General features: G+C 42.0%; 1 protein-coding gene across 4 annotated transcripts in view; it reads left to right on the forward strand.

Moving 5' to 3' along the window:
- dmd (dystrophin) overlaps nucleotides 1–13,094 on the forward strand; it is a 303,308-nt gene that overhangs the window by 161,015 nt on the left and 129,199 nt on the right. For all 4 annotated transcript variants that reach the window (XM_030409547.1, XM_030409548.1, XM_030409549.1 and 1 more), the window contains exons 17-23: nucleotides 22–129; nucleotides 236–415; nucleotides 4,462–4,631; nucleotides 6,648–6,771; nucleotides 9,276–9,354; nucleotides 11,457–11,569; nucleotides 12,965–13,093. In XM_030409547.1, coding sequence (XP_030265407.1) covers nucleotides 22–129; nucleotides 236–415; nucleotides 4,462–4,631; nucleotides 6,648–6,771; nucleotides 9,276–9,354; nucleotides 11,457–11,569; nucleotides 12,965–13,093 — 903 coding nt within the window. The remainder of the gene's footprint in view (nucleotides 1–21; nucleotides 130–235; nucleotides 416–4,461; nucleotides 4,632–6,647; nucleotides 6,772–9,275; nucleotides 9,355–11,456; nucleotides 11,570–12,964; nucleotide 13,094) is intronic.

Consider the following 13,094-nt stretch of genomic DNA (forward strand, 5'->3'; position numbering starts at 1 on the left):
TCTCCTCTCCTCCCCTCACAGTGTTTATTTGACTCCTGGCTGACTCAGAAGGAGGAGCTGGTTCGCTCAATAAAGACCTCCAACTTGAAGGACCAGGCAGAAATGGTGGCCTGCCTCCGCCGTCTCGCTGTGAGTCAACAGATCAGCTTTTCATTCATCGAGAAGGATGAACTCAGAGAAAGAAGCATATCTAACACGTGTGTGTTTGTGTATCTTTCTATGTATGTCTCACCAGACGGTGAAGGCGGAGCTGGAGGTGAAGCGTCCCACCATGGACAAGCTGTGCTCCATGAGTCAGGACCTGCTGTCCAGCGTCAAGAACAAAGAGGTGGCCAGCAAACTGGAGGCCAGACTGGACAGCTTCGCCCAGCGCTGGGACCGACTGATCCAGAGTCTGGAGACGAGCAGCTCGCAGGTAAACCACACAGGCTCACCTTTGATTTATCATATGTTCCAGGTTGATACAGGTGTCTTTGTGTGCTAAACCAAAGAAACCACAAAACTGAGCAGCTACAGTTCGCCCCTGCTCCCATTAACAGAACTGACTTGTATGGCTGTTTGTTGTGTCTTCTTAGAGCTAGCATGCTAACTGTAGCAACTGGGAAGCCAACGTCAAGGTTGACAAGTTGAGTGTAAAGTTAGCGACTGTGATTGATGGCCAATAAATCCCTCCAGACTGTATGCTGGTTGTTTAGTTTGCCAGGCAACCAGCAGAGGTCACCGCACCCCGCCAACAAATTGTTCCAGCATAGTTTCAATAAAACGACTTGTTGTCTTGTAAGGGGATATAGCGTGTTAATAAATGAACCTTAGAGGTTCTGGTATACAGATTGAAACTTGAAATAAACTTTAAAACTGACTAGCCATTTCCCACATTTTCAACCTCTATGCTAAGCTAATCAAAAAGACAAAAAAGAGGAAATGTAATTCCCCCAAAAGGTAACCTATTCCTTTAAAGTAACCATTGCCACTAATCATATTCCCCACACAACAAAAGTATTTTTAAGCAACTTTAAGCACCATGAGTTTGCCAGGCAGCCAGCAGAGGTCACCGCCAAGAAATAGTTCCAGCCCAGTTCCCGTAAAACAACTTGTCCTTTTTGTACAAAAAGAAATGAGATTAGCGAATGCAGATTGAATCTTAAACTTCAAAACAGGCCAATTTGTTCCCCCCATTTCCAGTCTTCAAGCTAAGCAAAGCTAATAGATGAAAAAGTAGATACTCATATTCCCCAAAAAGGTTAAACCATTCATCAAAAATAAACATTGCACAAAGGACAAAAGGCACAAAAAGGATAATATGTGTGAATCAAACATGTACAAAGCCCATGAATTTAACTTATCAGTAAGTGTAGCCAACCAAAACGATGCTTTTTGCTTTAGCCTTTAGTGTGACCAGGTTAGAGTCAGCTTTAGGCCTCCTGTCTGAGAGGCTGGGCTGCTTCTCCGTCCTGACAACGAACTGATTGCACTTCATTTCATTCACTCAGTGTCCCGGGTCGTAATCAGTGTGTGTGATTAGGTAGTGGAATGAAAACCAGCAGGAAGTCGCAACTCGGGGACTAAGATTTAAAAAGGAAACACTGATTAAAATATAGCAGTTCGAAAAAAAGGCTATCAAAAATGAAGCCACAATACTTCTGTAATCAGACAAGTCGCGTCCTCTTCTCCTAAATAAAACAACCAGTGTGCTGTTACTGGTTTGCACAACTGGTCTGTTTTGATTTGGAGCTGTACAGATGAAATCCTTGTAGCATCCGGACGCACTGAGCTCACATTTGTCCTGTTATGAGAACGCAACCATGAGTCCTGGTAGCTGCAAATGTTTGATCCGAGGGACGGAGAAAATCAGTGGATTAACTGTGCGCCAGAGGTCATCGAACACCCCTGAGAGGTTTATGTGACACAGTAGTGGAGAATATTGAGGAGGCGAAGATGGAATCAGGACCGACACTTGTGCGAGCAAACACACCCTGATGAAGGAGGCGCTTTCAATCAGCATCGTCATACAATTACCACTCTCCATGAGCTCTTTTCTGAAGACGTTCGATTGCTCTCCCCCTGCTGATCGCTCACGTCCGTAACCACACAATCCTCTCTGTCTTTATCTCTGTTGTCCCATTTGTGCTCACTGACAGGCGATGAGATGAAAACATAGTGCCATTGATGGAGACATTTTGAGGAATTTTGCAGATAAAGATACTGCACTGTCATGTTTCCTCCTTTAAGCCCTCTGGAGAGCTTCACGCTGGGCGTCGAGTAAATTATTGGAATTATTTATAAGTTTATAAAAGAACCTTTGTGTCCTGAAGTGCCTCCACTCAGGCAGCACTTTCTCTTTTAGGAAAGTCAAACTTTTCCTTTCAACACAAGGTGTGAGGCTAAAGCAGGACAGAAGTGTCCGTTAACCTCCACTGCAGCATTAAAAGTCTCAAAAGACTGACATTTTTGATATAACATGATATATATTTCATCATGTATCAAGTGTATTATACAGATGTAGTTTATGTAAAGTGTCTCATCATTATTGTCCTCAAGATACTATTATAAACAATTCCGAATTGTGTATCATTCCATCGCTGACAATGGTCCCTAGTGATTGCACCATTTCCTCCAGTTTGAGTAACAGCTGTTAAAAACTACAGTGCCCAGGTGTTTGAGGGAATTAAAGAGCCTTTTGTAAAAGTTAAACTATATATTTTTAACATTTCTTTTGAAGAATTAAAGGAATATTGAAAATTGGTGGTTGACCAAAGAATTCTTGAGCTTCACTGCAAAACAGAGTTGCAGCATTATCCGAAACAACTAAGGTAGATGGGGACTTGTTCTATAACACATAAAAACAGCTGGTGTAACCCAAATCTCTGGAAGCCCTGGGATCCAAAATTTGGTTTTGAGAAGACGTCATTTACACCCTTTTGAAAGTGGAAATCTTCGCTGTAGCTGCTCAGCCAAACATCTTTTCAAAATCAGTTGTTGGATCTCAGAGACTGCCAAGACTTGGACTGTGAAGCCATTTAAAACAAGTCTCCATCTACTTCAGTTGATTGTAAGAATGCTTTAACACTGTTTTGCTGTGCAGCTACAGAAAATTATGTGGACTATGAAACTTTACCCAACAGTCCACCGGTAAGGGGGTGAGTAGATACTGACTGAATTATCGATTCCTGGTGAACTTATCCTTTAACTTATATATTAAAGATATACATATACACATACATACACACACTTACCGATCTTAAAGTTACTGGTCACACTGGTTGCACTTATTTGTCCATCTGTAGACGCCCTTTTTACCAGTTTAAACCCAAAGTTACACTCTGCATGTCCAGGAGGCAGGAAAAACATTGAAGGTACTGTATGTTTATTTAAAGATAGATCACAACATCCAGCCAGTCCTTTACAAACTCCACACCAACAACAAGATGTTATATGCTTCAAACTTTCAACTTTCAGTCCAAGGTTTTGCAGACTTCTCTGCATCTTATGAGCACCATGTTGTTCCTTAACTCCTTCACCCGGGGGCACTGTTAAATCCAAATATATCCAGCTGTGTTTGAGGACTTATAAGCCAACAAAATAAAGCTTACCTGGGCGAGCGTGCCCGGTTTTATAATTGATATTTAAACAAATATAACATGATAAACAATTAACCAAAAACAAATATGTGCTGGAGTACTTACGCCATCTGTCTTCCACTCTCCCACTCTCTCGATTACTTGTCCATTATAATCAGACGGATAATTAGCAGGTCGACCTCTGCACGCACACACACGCACACACACACACACACGCACACACACACACACACGTTTCCATGGTAGCAAGGCTATCCCAGTAGTTGAACTCGCTGCTTAACTGTCATTAGGCTCATCCCCGCTGAAACAAACCTGTGCGCACACACACACACAAACAGTTAACCAGAAAACAAAACAGTGCTCAGAATGAGAATCAACGCACACCTTTTTAAAAAACAGCATCTGTAATTCCCCCTCTTCCTGTTGTGCAGTTACAATCTGTCAGAGTCACAGAAATCCCAAATCGCTGCTCAGACAGCATCTCACAGCTGTCTGAGTGCTTATACACACTCACTGACACACACACACACACACACACACACACATACACTTTCACACAAACTCATACTCATCAAAGAACACAGCCTTGCTTATATTTTTGTTGCGGTAATGTGTGATTGATGTAACAGATCTTTGACTCGTCGCCTCTCAAGGACACCATTGCACTCTGAGTGTGTGCGTCTGTGTACGTGTGTGTGTGTGTGTGTGTGTGTGCATGCATTCAGACAGATGTGAGAGTGTGTTAAGTGGTGATTTGGGATCTGTATGATTTTGACAGATCCTTGTAAACTGATGTAGCGCCGGCTGTTGTGTGCAGCTTGTCTAAATTTATTGTGTGTGTGTGTGTGTGTGTGTGTGTGTGTTGATGTGTGTGCACCCTCAGCTCTCCACCGCTGTCAGTGCGGCCCAGCAGTCCGAGCTGACCCACTCTGTCACGGCGACCGTTACCAAGGTGACGACGAGGGAGAAGGTGTCAGCCATGCGCCAGACCCGAGAGTCGCCGCCACCACAGAAGAAGAGACAAGTCGTGGTGGATTCTGAACTCAGGAAGAGGTGTGTGTGTGTGCGTTTGAGGGTGTGTGTGCTGCCCGTGTGAGGTCTCCTTTGAATTATAATTAGTTTCATAACATCAAAAGCCTCTTCTCTAACTTGTGTGAATGTTCAGTTTCATGCACCCCTTTCTGCTGTCCTTTCTCAGCAGGTAGGTGATGAAACACTGCAGATACTGATAATGAGTATCTGTGATCGTGATAATGGAGTCCAGCCATGATAGTAGTGAAGTAGGAAATTCTGAAAGTCATCTCATAGCGTGTAGAGCAGCAAGTAACCTGAGCAGAGGATCTGTTGCGCAGTGGTGGAAAGTCACTCAGTACATTTTTCCAGAAACTTTAATACGGTTTTGGGAGCTTCTGCTTTACTTGAGTATTTCCAATTCATGGTACTTTATACTACAGAGTATTTTCAGTTGGTTGCTGTAATTAGAAGTCAATTTCAAAACCAAGATTTGACGTACAAATCTGAAGGAATTCTTCAGCATTTTGGGAAATAGTCTTATTCAAGTTAGCTCAGAAAATGGATACCAATCTCATGTCTGTACGCTACATGCAGTTTGGGGGAAGAACATTTTAAACTAAACTTACTAAAGCTTTATAATAGATGTTGTGTAATGTATATGGTTTTTTTTTGTGAGGGAAGCGCCATCACATTGTGACACCTACAATTGGATTAAAGGTCATGTTTACAGTGGGATCTAGGCAAACCCCCCAGGAGGAGTGTGGAGTTACCTTAGTTTAGCTCAGTATAAAGATTAAAAGTAGACAGACACAGCTAGCTTGGCTCCGTCCAAAGGTATGAAAACAATGTTCACCTTTAAAGTTCACCAATCGATGTGTTATATTTCATGTGGTAAGCTCATTTTTTGCATTTTGGTAGCTGTTGTTCCAGTCACTTCTAATACCAAAGACTAACAATATTAATATTTTTAGTGACCTAGGGATGAGCGAGTACACAATTATCTGTATGCTAATATGTACTATGTAGGAAGTGGGTTTAGATTCATTTATTTTTATTAAATTTAATGAATAATGATACACATTCTCTGAAAAAATACACAATCTGTACCCAACAGCTGAGTATTTGCTCAAAGCTAATACTGTATCATTGTACTTATATACTATACGATACTTAAAGCAATTCCTTAAATGAAGCTTTAAGTGCTTTTATTAAAATTGGCAGTGCACAGATTTGACATATAAAGTCAAGCTTACTCATCAGAAGGGGTTTTAGTCGCCCAATGAAAACAGTTGCACAGTGTTGCATGAGTTACCGATGACGTCTGAGCGCCGTCATCAGGGCTCCTTCAGGTTCTGTCTGAAGACTTCAAACAGAAAGCCTTTTGTTCAAATTGGAGGAATGGAGTTTGAAAGATGTGAGCGTTTACCAGGCAAACGAAAAGAAGTAATTTAGTTGGATTATGGGAAATGTAGGATGAAGTGTTTTTTTAGCGAAAAAATGAATCAAATCTGTCACCTGGCAGGATTTTGTGTTAGCCAATCAAATGCATGCAGTAATTAAATCCATCCCAGATTATTATAAACCACTTTTTAGTTAGAGTTTAGAGTTTTTGGCTTCTGAAGAGTCTTTAACCTCATGGATCCGGCAGTCAAACTGAGCTTGCAGCATCGTTTTTCATCTTCTCAGCGCTACCTGCGACATTAGCACCAACTACTGTGGTCGCTACAGTCTATATAAGAATATTTTAGACCCTGCTGCTTTAGTTTAAGACTAAGCCTCTGGACTCTCAACTCTCTCCAGTGATAGATCAGCACACTTCCACCACTGCAGGTATCTTAGTCTTTAGTGATTACTTAGATAAATTTAAATGTGTAATTTGTAGGTTATGTTAGAATAAAATGTCCCTGTGAGTAGTTTTCATTAATTCATATGGATTTATACGTATTTCATTGACATAACTAATATTAATGGATGCTATGTTGGAAGCATATTTTGTGTGCAGCACAGGTAACATTGTCAAGTACATGTATGGTGTGTGTGTGTGTTTGTCCTCAGGTTTGACGTGGACTTCACAGAGGTCCACAGCTACATGACCCGCGGCGAGGCCATCCTGCAGAGCCCCGAGTTCTCCGTCTCACGCAAAGACGGCAGCATCCAGGAGCTGCACGACAAAGTGCAGGTGAAAACGCTGTGTGTGCGCGAGCGGGTGTGAGAGTGTGTGACGCCCCGTGGAGCTTAATCTGCCGAGGCCTGTGACGCTGAAATAACAAGGTTCCATCACACAGTTAGAAACAGATTGAATTTTAGCTTTCGTACGGCAATCACACCTGCGAGGACATTCTGAACTGTGATTAAGCATAAAGGACAGCGCTGATGTATGTCTGAGGAAGCTGGAACGCAGCAGTAGCACAATTGAGCTTCCCACCCTGAGCGTGACGTCAGAGGACGATGGCTGGTGTGTGGATATGGTCAACTGGGGATTAGTGGCTGGTCCTCAGGTTTGCACATTCACAGCTCATTCCTGTCTCCGTCCGGCTGCCGATTAGTCGACCGAACTCGCTGCACACAGTCAGCCCATGCAGGGAGAGGAAAGTCTGGCCAAAAAGTTGTCAGAAGTCACAAAAGGGGTGTTAGAAATCATTAAATCGAAGTTAGCAACGCTGGTTCGGTGCCAGGCAAGTGGTGTACTCTGGGTCGTTGAAACTTTTACAGTAAAAAATCGCTATCTTGAGGTTGATGAGAGCGGCGCAAGTCAGCCAAAGCAGCGAATCTGTGGGCCGTAAAACCAAAACAAATGGCTGAAAGAGGCTAAAAAGTGGAGTGGAACTGCAAATAATCAGTGGCTTCATCATTTGCAGTGACCCCTTTCACTCCACACACAGCCACTCACCCACTCTTCTTCTAAAATGTATTAGTTAGACCAGCTTTACATGAACCAAATTAAGAATAACGACATTTCCTCAGAATTAACATTAACATTACATTTAAACACCGTAATAACTCACTCAGCACATTATATTTTTTTCAACCCAGCCTTGTTATAGACACAAATCACTTCCAATTGCTCCAATTTTAAATTAGAGGCAGCAGATAATTTATATACAGTCCATCCACTCGTATGAATATGCTCATAATGAATAAGAAGCTCTGCTGAATAGATAATGCCCGTGCAATGCGCTGCTGCATGGTGGCTCACGATAAACAACTTAGTCTGTAGATTAAGCCCAATACAAACTGGTGTGACTGTAAGCCAGCCTTTACAATAACTAACAGATCATTCATAATACATGAGTTCGACACCATAACCCGCATAAACAATGTATGAGTCCTTTAAGCACCGTTTGTGAGCGAGATGTAAACACAACTCCTGGCATCACAAATTGTGCATGGTAATAAATGCAAACTGATTAAATGTTTGTAGGCAGATTGTTCGACATCGCCTCTGATGTTGGTTGGCTCTTCGGCATTATCTGTCAGCTCAGTGCTCTGCAGCAGCTTATATAAGAAACAGCATTAAATTCTTCCAGAACAGCACATTAGGAGGCAAAGTTGGTCTCGATTTGATCCCATTCACAGGATAAAGGTGTCGGATCTCTCGACTGAAGGGGAAAGTTGAGGCTAAATGATTTCATAAGGGCCGACCGATGCTTGTCTTGTGTTCAGGGGTGGATGGACGACTTGTTTTATATTTGTCTTTTTTTTTCCAAGAAGTGAGAGAGCCACAAACTCATCTTCACTGCTTGACGATTGCATTTTGTATTCTCGCAGTGCATCGAAAAACGCAATCGGACTCAGCGTGCAAGTTTCTGTGAAGAAACGCATACGAATAAAACAGACTTGGTTCGCAAAGGCCTTTAAGCTCACACATTGTATTTAATTAACACATAATGTCTCATTTGTGTAATTCTTAGGAGACGGTTAAACAGATTAAAGGCTGGGAGCAGGGGGAAACGGCTCAGGAGAGAACCTGATTTTATTTAGGGTGATATAACAGACAGGCCTTTATTTAGAATTACTGCCAACTCAAAACCCCAACTGTGTTCACCTTTTTTCTTGAGGAGTTTAGAATATTGTCAACTTCCACATCATTTAATCCAGAAATTCTCCTAAATTTCTCCTAAAACAATCTGAAGTGACCTTGAGTGAATCTCAGTAATTCCTCTACGTGTTTTCAAAATAAAAGTCTTGTAGCCTTCCATGAATTTTGGAGATTTGCTGACAAAGTTTGACAAAGAAGACGTGACTGGAAAAATTTTGTTTCTGTTAAAAAGTAAATAAGGGTTGAGTCTAACATAACTCTGTTGATCTTTTACCTCGCGTATATTGGTTGAACTACTCCTTTTACCAAAAATAGAAACAATTTCCTGCTGTAATATTAAAACCTCCCCGCTTTAAAATGATGAATGGCCCCTCCGTTATCCTCAAACCAGACCATATTAGACCAGACAGGCTCAGGTTGTCCTAAATGTCGCCGCAGGAATAAGATCAGAGGTGGACGAACGCTACAGGACCTCATATTCCGTGGAAATATTAGACATTGATTTTTGGAGGGAGTTTTAATCTTTCTTTGTAATAAATAATAATTCTCCTGGTGTCTCCCCCCCGCCTCTCCTTGTCCGTCTTCTGTCCTTTAACTTCCTGTCTCTCGCTCTCCCTCACCACCTCTCCTTCTCTTTGCCACAGGCGATAGAGCGAGAGCGGCCGGAGAAGTACCGAAAGCTTCAGGAGGCGACGCGCACGGCGCAGACCCTGGTCGAGCAGGGTAACGTGCACGCTCGCACACACACACGCACACACTCATTCACATGCATACAAACACATGCACGCACACCCTGTCTGTCCCCATGGCAACGCCTCCACCTGTCCCACCCTCTCGCCTTGTCTCCATAGAAACACTGATAGAGAGAGGAACAGACAGAGAGAGATGTTTCTTCCCGTCCGTCCTCTCCTCTGTCCTTGTGCAATTGTTGGGGCCTCTGAAAGCACGGAAACACTCAATTTATACTTTTCACTTTTCTTTCTCTTTTCTTCATTCATTCCGGCTCCTGCTCGGAACACCATTCAAGCAACACATGCCAGGACATTACATAACTTACTGCCACATGATGTGAAGCTATGTGGTTCAGCCCTGGAGGAATATTAATAGATAAAGCTCCATGAACATGACACCATGACTCGAGTTGTGTGAGTGTTTTTACATACAAATGAACAAACCAGCACTTTTTTAATTAAAGATAAACGAGTGCTTTCAGGTTTCCTTGTCTCTCAGCTAATGGTTCCTACTTAAGAATTGTATTTATTAATTTATTTCAAGAGTCAAACAAAGTATCTTGACTTAAAAAGTTTACCGGTACTCAATTTCTCCGAAGATATTGCTCATTGAAAAACTAGTTTCACTACGTAACTAATGACTCATTTTTAAAAGTAGTTAGTTCATTTTTTCTATACCTATTACTTTTAATCCGCCCACATCCATCTAACGTGCCTTTAAAGGAACAATATGCATGTAATCTTAGTTTAAAACATTGAAAAATTAGATACATTATTGACAGAATGTGAAGAAATAACAGTTTTTGGTCGCAGACTAAGTCTATGTATTATGTCGCAGAGACATCAAAGTTAGCATGCTAACCAGCTAGCACCTAGACCTGATGGTCTAATCGTTAACAACACCAACACTCCCCTGGCGCTCCAAGCTCCCAATCCGGGCAGAGTCAGCTAACACGAGTGCCATCTGAGCTAACTAGCAAATGTCAGCTACTGTCAGCAGCCGTTACTCTGATGAAATGCCGCCCCCTAACAGTTTGGAGTTTAACATGGGGCTGTTTCTTACATATTGCAGCCTTAAAGAAATAGCTCGAGAGAACTAGGTGAGAAGATTGAGATCACATTGCAACTGGCTAGCTTAGCTTAGCATAAAAGTGGGAAAAACAGAAAGAAACGGCCAGCCTGCACATAACCCCCGGTAAAAAGCACAACTTGCACAAACAAGATGTAACATCAATTTGTGAGCTTCCGTGGTGACAGTTGCAGCCTCGCACCCCTGGTTAATATATTATTCCAAGAAAAAGTTAATTGTCTGGCTTTTCATGTTTGTTTATTGACAAAAGAGAAAATGTTCTGTAGAAGAGCATTTATTGTTGCAAGTACAAGCACTCTGTCTTTAACCTCGACCTCCTTCACTTCCATATAATGCATATACACATGCACATATAATGCCCCTTATCCATTATCAAGCTTGTGCTGATGTTTCCTTTGCAAGCTGTGATGGAAAACAGCATCAGCCAGGTTTGTTACATGTAAATGGAAGTGGGACATAATTGAGGCACGAATACAGGAGGAAGGGGCAATCTTGAGCCCGTTTGCGTGCCAGATGAGACATGTGAGCCAGAATGCTGCTCCTCCAGGTCTAATTATCATCCAGCCAATGGGGTCCAGTGTGCCCTTTCAGAGACAGGGGTGTGAATCCGTCTTTGTACAACTTTAGCATTGATTTTTCCCTCCTGGAACCTCTTGGAGGTTTCTCATTTTCTGGGAACTGGAGTTTTTACGTGCACTTTAAATTGGCTATTTGCATTTTTTTTTAAAAGTCAGTCAGCGGCGAGTGTGATGCACAGCGAGCCGTGTGTGTTCGGTGGGTGGGCAGGCAGACAAACAGCTTTTCAGAGCTCATATTTTGTTCAGAATATTGATGACTCGCCTCAACTCTCCTACAGATGACATTCCCCACTTTTTGTGTGCATGGATAGTGTGTATTTATGTCCGTCCCCCCACAGCGAGACCAGTCGTGCCCGTGTGAATTATTACCGTGTATGTGTGTCTGTGTGTGACAGCCCCCTCTCTCTCTCTGTCTGCCCCCTCCAGAGGGGAGTCGTGCTGATGACATTGCCCAGGCGGCGGAGCAGCTGAACCAGCGCTGGGTGGGATTTTGTGCCCTGTTGTCAGACAGGCTGGCGTGGCTGGCTTACCAGGCAAAGGTACCAACATATGTACTGCACATGTCTACTCCATTTCCCATTAATGACATGCTATAACCATAGCAGACTGCAATTTAGCTGTCTCACCAACTTCAGTGTTATGTCATCTTGTGCTTAACTTTAATGATAACTATGAGGGCTATACTGTATGTTTGCTGTATCAGTAATATTTACACCAGCAATTTGCTATTGGATTTCCACAACTGTGAGGGACTCACAAGAGACCGTTCTAATAAAGACTAGTCAAAATATGTGAAGCAGAGACTGAAATATCCAGTAGTTTTACTCCTGAGTAGCTCTGAAACCACTGGATCCTTGAACACCCCTGATGACATCATCTGGGTTATTTTCTCAGACCAGCTCCTTTAATTTTCATGACTGCAGACTAGCGACTAAAGTCATCTACTGGAGTACAATTCTGTATATAACTGTATATAAAATCAATTAATGATTTATGATGTATACCTTTGGATTGAGCTACTCGTGGGATATAAAGTTGTTGAGATCAGCTTAACCTTTACCAGCTGCAACATTAATGATGCTTACAAATGAATGTACTATTAATTATAATAGATAGATATGGTTATGTTTAAATAAAAGGACCCAAACACAAGAACTGATTAACTAATAAAACACAGTTGTACAAATAAAAAGGGCAGGAAAAACAGAAAGACAGGAAGTGAGAAGTCAAACATGTTACAGAAGGATAGAATCTACAAAATAAAACAGGACACAACTAAACTAAAAGAAACAAACATGACAGTGTGCAGAGAAAAAGGGCGGGAAAAGGACAAAGGCAGGAAGTGGAAGGTAAAACAAAAACCATAACCGTGACAGTTATATGTGGTTATCTGAAATGGGCCATTCTATGTTATGAATATGATAAAAATAATGATTTGATTCAATTTGAGATAATTTAGTCACAGTGACAATTTTGCTTGGAACTCAAAGAAATAACTAATACTGCACATTTTACTACGAACCCTCTGACCTGGTGCGTTATTAAAAATATGACTGAATTAAATTAAATGGTCTGTGGTAATACTCTTCCTATGGAGAAGTTAATGGGAATTCAGGTTCAGATTTGTTCATATCTTGTGGATGCCACGCTCGATATAACCATGTTTCTGTTTGTTTTTTTACTACAAACACATTATGCACGTCACATTGTCACTTAAGGTTTTCAATAGACAGGTGAAAAGCACAGTTTTTACTATATGTAGTCTCGAAAGTACCAATCAGGTCATTCTGACTCATTTGCAAACAAGGAAAGAGTTTGGTGAGAGAAGACAGATGTTGCGTGGGCATTCTGCTCGTGTCTTTGAGGGAATCCGACGGAGGATTTTCTCGACCTTTTATTCACATTCTGTTTGTGTGTGTGTGTGTGTCCTGCAGGTACTGGCATTTTACAGCTTGTATGAGCAGTGTGAGCAGGCTGTGGACAACAGTGAGAACTGGCTCAAAGTCCAGGCGCCTCCGGCATCTGAACCAGAACCGCTCAGAGTGCAGCTGGACCGATGCCGAG

Source organism: Sparus aurata, chromosome 24 (assembly GCF_900880675.1).
Source record: "Sparus aurata chromosome 24, fSpaAur1.1, whole genome shotgun sequence".
NCBI lineage: Eukaryota > Metazoa > Chordata > Actinopteri > Spariformes > Sparidae > Sparus > Sparus aurata.